Genomic DNA, 6,574 nt, shown 5'->3' with positions numbered 1-6,574 from the left:
GGGAGGCAGGCAACGCAACCAAATACATGTATATGTATATGTACATAGTCGGGTATGGCTTCATAGCCTTTAGCTGCGTTCTTGCTGTGTTCATAGTTTTGAGTTTGCAAAATATTACACAAAGAAAGTGATGCTTATATACAGTCACGATAGATTAGTATTATGGTGTACGGTGCATCCATGGCATTCTCCCATGAAGAGATTACTTGCATATTTGCTCACTGCGCACACGGTAATGAGTTGATCCGCTGACTTGAGCTCAACGCTTTGTAATGGTGAATCGGCGAAAAAGATCCTGAAAAGTGGACGCGGGATTTTGTATGTGCACTGTTCTTGCAATGTGTAATAATTTATGAAAAAAAGGAAATTTTAGGTGGCAACAAGTGGGCTTCGTGAGATCACTGTTTGATAGCTATGTTAGATTTTAAGCCCCAAAAGGAAATAGTTTACAACCGTTTCCTACCGTACAAAGACCAGCTTGATGAAGAATCGAACAAATTTCTCTCCGAGATAAAATACAACCTCGGACGTGCTGTTATATTTAAGGAGACAAGTCCTGGAATTCTTTACTGGAGCAATAGATTAACAAAGTAAGTAGCTTTGACGAAAAGGTAAATGGTTATTTTTAACCGCGTTTACGTCTGACTTTTCCTCTAGTCATGACTAATTTGATTAATCTTTGTACGTGTTCTCTGGTAGTAAGACTCAAGTTCGCAGGCGCGATATTAAAGCTCTGACCTCGGTTGTTCAAAAGGTGGATAAACGCTGTCCATCGAATAAATCACTCGGATAAACACTAGCAAAACCAATTGAGTCATCCATTGGATAGCGCTATATATCCATCCTTCGAACAACCGGCCTGGCGCCCGTTTCTCGAAAGTCCCGAAACTTTACGGGCCATTTTCGTGTCACAATTCCCTTTGTATCTCAAGAACGGAGAGGATTTAATTCGTCAAACTGCACATTTATTTTTCTTTTTGTTACCTTGAAACATGTTAAAAGATCGGCTTTCCAAAACAAGCGGTTGGCAATTTCACAAATGACTTTTCGGGACCCGAAAAGTTTTCAGGACTTTCGAGGAGCAGGCCCCTGCTCCTTTGTCAAGCCAGAACTTATAATCTGAAATTAAGTGCTGACCTTTTCACTGACATTTTAAATTTTTATTAACTAATTAAACGTTCGCATGCGGCCAGCCAAAGTAATGGACCTCTATTGAGCGTAATTAAAATGCCGGTATGACATAACACAACTTGATTTATTCATAATTATTATTCAAAGTATGAATCAGAAAAAAAATTTAAGTACCTAAAATGCAGCACAAAGCATGGGTAGACCTTTGCGTCACAGCCAATTTGCTATGAAGCGACAATCTTTCCTCTGAAATCATTCCAGTCAGCAAATGCCCAGGGTATGCCCGTGGGGGGATTTTGAAGCTTTGATTTGATCGATACATAACCTGTCGTTCCCCCACATATATTTATTAATGTGTCTAACTGCTCATTTCAATGATTTGGTCTTTGACACTTGTTTTAGTGATTAAAATTTAGGGTTAGGGTTGGTTAGCTATCATATAATGATTGTCAGAATACTATGGGGCAGATCGACTCTGGGGGAGAATAACCTGTATTCCTGTAGGTCACCTTTTTTCCATGAGTTACTTAGCTGGCAATCCTGAACTTATTTACCAAGTGGTGAGTTGTATTGTCTTTTTGGTTGTATTCCCAGTTACTTAAAGCTCTATGGCCGAAAATTTTCCAAAGAAGACCATTTGAACTTTGTGCACATCTTCTTTGAACTGACAAGCGCTCCTAAGTTGGATCCTCAGTATGTCATTGCCTTTGGACATGTTTTAATTCAATTGCTGAAGTGAGTGAAAAACTAAAGTCAACACTAATTAACACTAATTTTGCATTGGGTGGTGGAATACGAAAGAATGATAGACCATTTTAACAACTGTGAAGGAAATCAGTGTCCAAAATATCCAGTGGCTGTTACAACTGGCAGCCAGATCCTCAATAGGGCAATTAATTATAACAGGGAGACAATATGGGAAGTTAGCGTGGATCATATACCCTTGATAGACGCCACTCCCACAGCTGGCAAATCCCTGAAGAGAGCCCTAGATGCCAGTGCTCAAACTCCACAAACAATGCTGCAAATCATTTGGCATTAGACTGAGTAAAATTTGTTAAGTCTTACTTCCTGGAGTTAAAAGAGTGGACATAGTTTTTGACTGGTTAACACCTCACAATGCACATTGGTTTCAAGAACAGATGGGATCCTGGGACATGTGCAATCCGCATAATAATTGCTGCTATAACCCTGATGGAAAACTTCTTGTTGCTGACTCCATTAAATTACATTGAACTGCATTTTAAGGGAAAGAGGGAAGGAAGGGGTTATTAAGTTCTTGTAATTATCAATTCCACCGCCGTTATCCCTATAAAAATTTGTACTTTTCTTTTGACTTTGCTGAATGCTTAAACTCTTGCATATATATGTATTCTGGTGACCTTCTTAGTGGAGTCAGGTTGACCCCAAAGCATTGGAATTTCTTTCATTTTGCTGTAAGCTTGACACAAGTACATAATTACAATGTAACTCAAACGATTGAAACGAATATCAATGACAAGTCAAAGTATACCTTTGGCCTCTCACCCTGTCTTTCAATTTAAGTTTGAATATCTAGATTTTAACTGTCATATTTGGATCGAAACAGTCATATACATGAAAAAAATACTAGATTCTGATTGGCTAAGAGCAGTGCCGTTCAGGTGTAACACCAGTGCAAAAAAACTGTAATACCAGTGCAAATTACACATCGAAATTCTGGATTATGATTGGCTAATAAACAATAGGGTTTGGTCAGAACCAATCAAATTTTTTGTTTTCAAATCAAGCATGCGCCCTGGATGGTGTAATTTACATGTATGTTGCAATTTTTCCCTGATTGCATAATACATGTACATGTGCGTTTCTTCTGCTTAATCATCTGAATTTTTTCATGACTGTATAAAGATTATTATTAATAAGTAATCACATGAAATTTCTCGTGCAATTTGGAATAAATGAGCATGTGTAAATTTTTTCAAAGACTACATGTACAAATTGCACCTGCCCATATTTTGGTCGTGTTTAAAAAAAATTACTCATCTCATGCTTATATATTATTCCAAATTGCACTCAAAATCATGTGATTACCTAGATACATATACCTGATGGACAGGGACAATCATTAGAAATCATCTTTAAAAATTTGTCATTTTCCATTCAAAGTCGGTCTCCTTTTGGAATATTTTACTTAAACAACACCTTGGTGTTATCCTCATTCCTCTTTTAAATTTTGTTCTACTGTACTTTGCTTTTCCCCAGGAAAAGAGAGCTTTTATCTAGAGATGACCTAGTGTTACCTTGGAGACCTTTATATGACCTTGTGGAATTTACATTTCATTCTAAATATGAAGTTGCCGGACTAAAGAAACACCCCTTGTAAGTCAGAATTAATATGATTTACATATAGTTTATTCATTAAGTCTACTTTGCCATATGTTATTTAAAATGGTAATATTTTTTAAAATGGTCACATATCATGATCTAAGTGGTTTGTAAATTTTGAGATGCAGATTTTGCAAAATCTACTGGTTCAGTACTTGTTAACTTGGTACATACATGTAACCATGTTTTTCAGGTACAGCCCAGTACATACACTTGTACGTGTACACCTGTAGTAAGGGTGTAATCTATTCATGAACAGAACTGACAAAAGGCTTTTTAGGCATCTATGGATGCTCTCTTTTAGTATTCAATTGCATCCAGTTGAGGTAGAAAAAAAAAAGGTATTAGAAGCAAGAAGCTGTCATCTAAGGGATGCAGGGATGGCGCAGTGGTGAGAGTACTTGCCTCCCACCAATGTGGCCCGGGTTCGATTCCCAGACACGGCGTCATATGCTTTCTTTGGGTACTCCAGTTTGCTCTCTCCTCAAAAACCAACATTTGACTTTGACTTGGTTTGTGTTAGTTACTAATTTTAGTTTACATTGTTCCCAATTATCTAACCTAGAACAACTAGACACTTTTTCTCTTTCATTCTATCGTTCTCCTTAATTTTGTTTTATCAATAGTCTTGTCTGAATACATCATCTTATGATGTGGACGACATGTAGTGTACATGTATGTTCATGAGAATTAGAATAGTCTTAAAAGTTTTCTTGAAACTTTTTTCACAGAAAACTTGAAGAAACTGTCAAACATGTTGTGCGTGTTTCTCGGGTGTAAGTATCATTATCTTAAATTTTGCTTAAGCTTGGTACTGGAATGCAGCTGTGCTTAGCACTCATTGGACAAAACAAACTGTTACTCAGAATTATGCATTGTTAATTATCACCATAATAAAACTTTTCAATACCTTATTCCCTTCAGGTATTTTTCTGAAGAATCCACTCAAGAGATGCTGGATGAGTGGAGACCATTGTTGTGTCCTTATGATATAACCTTTGGCAAAGCAATGTTTTACTTTTCATTATTCTTACCAACAACGCTTCCGCCAGAGAGGCATGATAAAGGCTTCAAGTAGGTATTTTGTGTTGCGAGTGGTGTCTTGATAAGGACATTGAATATTCATTTCTTGAGTAACATTCCTTCCTAGATGCATTGACTTCAGGATGTCTGTCCATTCCATTTCAAAGATGATGTGATGTGCTTTATTTCGAAGATGTTAATTTTATATCTTAATGTACTAGGTTGTGGTTTGACGAGCTCTTAGGTATTTGGCAATCTTGTACCAACAATGCAAGGTGGGAGGAGGTGGGTATATTTTCTTTATATTCTATATACATGTACCCTATGAAAAACTGATCATAGAATTGTAATGTCACCTTCAAGAGTTCACAACCGGATCATTATAATTAAAGTATCTCTTTTATAGATCTGGGCCACAATTTGATAAACTGTATAATTATATTACAACTTATAGCCCAAAGCATATACGACCCTTCAATAATTTTAAATAAAATTTCTCCTAGGACTGTTTAAAGTTGTTCTCCAGGCTTGCTAAAGACAATATTGGGTTTGTTGACTGGACCCCATATCTTCCAACGGTGAGAAAATTGCAAATTTGAAAAGATAGATAATCATATCATTAATTATTTACTTATATGTCAAATCATGACTCAAAATATTACCCCCATCCCTCTTATGCCAAAAGTCCAAAGGTTACATGATCTGGTGCAATATTTTAAAGTGCTCTGACTTTTCTTCAATCCAATGACTTTTGTGAAGAATAGGAATTTTTTTATTAAAATTGAACAACCATGCTGAACTATAGCCACTATCTGTAAATTTTTCATTTGAGGTACGTTTGGTATAATAATTATTATACTGTATTTGATTTAATGATGTCTTTTTGTCATTAGGTGTTCACTCGAATTTTACGCACATTCAGTCTTCCGATTGGTGGAAATACTCCACTGAGCAGTCCAAAAGACTATTCGACCATTCTTAATTCATTTGTTGTCTGGATTGTCAACACAATGGTAAGTACAATTTATTTTGTTGATCTTTATAGCTCACTTTAAAAGTTTCTGTTGATGTGCTAGTTGGCGGCTTGGTTGATTCATCAGCAAGATCTGGTTTTCAGACATTTTCACACTTTTTTTGTGTTAGAGTTAGGGTCCTTAGACGATGCGATTCCTTAGGTCGGTAGCCAAAATAACACAACTGTTGGCCAGTTCCAAGTGTATGGTCACAGTGAAGGTCAAAATTATTTCTATATTATGGCAGTGATAGCTTTATATAATTAATAATTAACTAATTGCAGGTTTGCAGACTTCCTGATTTGGAACCTGAGCCAGAGAATATTTTTCTTATTGCTGACTGATAGAATAGCTACCTTTGCAGACAGAAAAAAAAAATGTTGTTCCTAGAACTCTACTAGAATCAAGATCCATGTTAATGTAACATTACTATCTTAGTTACAGTAAGTGTCACATACTTTTTCAAGTACCATTAGATTGTCATCTCTTTTACTAATTTACACATTTAATTTTCATTGATTCTTCTTTTTTTAAATGCAGCATCGTTCCAGCCCAACTCAAGATCATCTCTGTAAACTGTTCAGAGCTCTGGAGTCTTTTTATCATCCCTCAAATAATGGACGTTACACAGTAAGCCAGAAAATCAACTTGTGAAATACTTTTAATGTGACTGGGTATCTAATTCACAACAAAAAATGACAAAAGGGTTGTTGCTAAGGTCAGCGATACATGGTCCATTAGCTTTCCCTCAAAATTATACATGTACAACATCATGGTAAACAACACTAAAGACTAAAAGCGGAGCTCCCGGGTTATTTGTACTTACAATAATTAGTCAACCTGGCTTTGGCCTGGAAACCAATTGAAACCCAGTACCTGGACAGTGGTCAACTTAAAAAAAAAAAAACAGCTGACCTTGATGAACTCTAAACTTGAGCCGTTATGTGGTCATATGAGACTGGTCAGCGGATATCTTGTTTTGACAGGAAGGTACTTGGTGTATGGGCACAAGTATTGTACCAGAATATATTTTGACAGGTGTC

At 36.4% G+C, this 6,574-nt stretch overlaps 1 protein-coding gene across 4 annotated transcripts in view; it reads left to right on the top strand.

Moving 5' to 3' along the window:
* The first annotated feature begins 220 nt into the window (after positions 1 to 220).
* The window catches only part of LOC137984889 (proteasome activator complex subunit 4-like), a 38,838-nt gene continuing 32,484 nt past the window's right edge, over positions 221 to 6,574 (top strand). For 3 of the 4 annotated variants that reach the window (XM_068832226.1, XM_068832224.1, XM_068832225.1), the window contains exons 1-9: positions 284 to 590; positions 1,726 to 1,866; positions 3,373 to 3,489; positions 4,227 to 4,271; positions 4,420 to 4,569; positions 4,740 to 4,803; positions 5,022 to 5,096; positions 5,412 to 5,531; positions 6,072 to 6,161. In XM_068832226.1, the coding sequence (XP_068688327.1) occupies positions 415 to 590; positions 1,726 to 1,866; positions 3,373 to 3,489; positions 4,227 to 4,271; positions 4,420 to 4,569; positions 4,740 to 4,803; positions 5,022 to 5,096; positions 5,412 to 5,531; positions 6,072 to 6,161 (978 nt within the window). In that variant the 5' untranslated portion in view covers positions 284 to 414. Of the gene's footprint in view, positions 591 to 1,725; positions 1,867 to 3,372; positions 3,490 to 4,226; positions 4,272 to 4,419; positions 4,570 to 4,739; positions 4,804 to 5,021; positions 5,097 to 5,411; positions 5,532 to 6,071; positions 6,162 to 6,574 lie in introns of all 4 variants that reach the window. The other variant, XM_068832223.1, reaches the window with a different exon arrangement.

The sequence above is a fragment of the Montipora foliosa genome, chromosome 14 (genome assembly GCF_036669935.1).
Source record: "Montipora foliosa isolate CH-2021 chromosome 14, ASM3666993v2, whole genome shotgun sequence".
Classification (NCBI taxonomy): Eukaryota; Metazoa; Cnidaria; class Anthozoa; order Scleractinia; family Acroporidae; genus Montipora; species Montipora foliosa.
The sequence above is the reverse complement of the archived record's forward strand: the minus strand, read 5'-3'. Positions and strand labels throughout refer to the sequence as shown.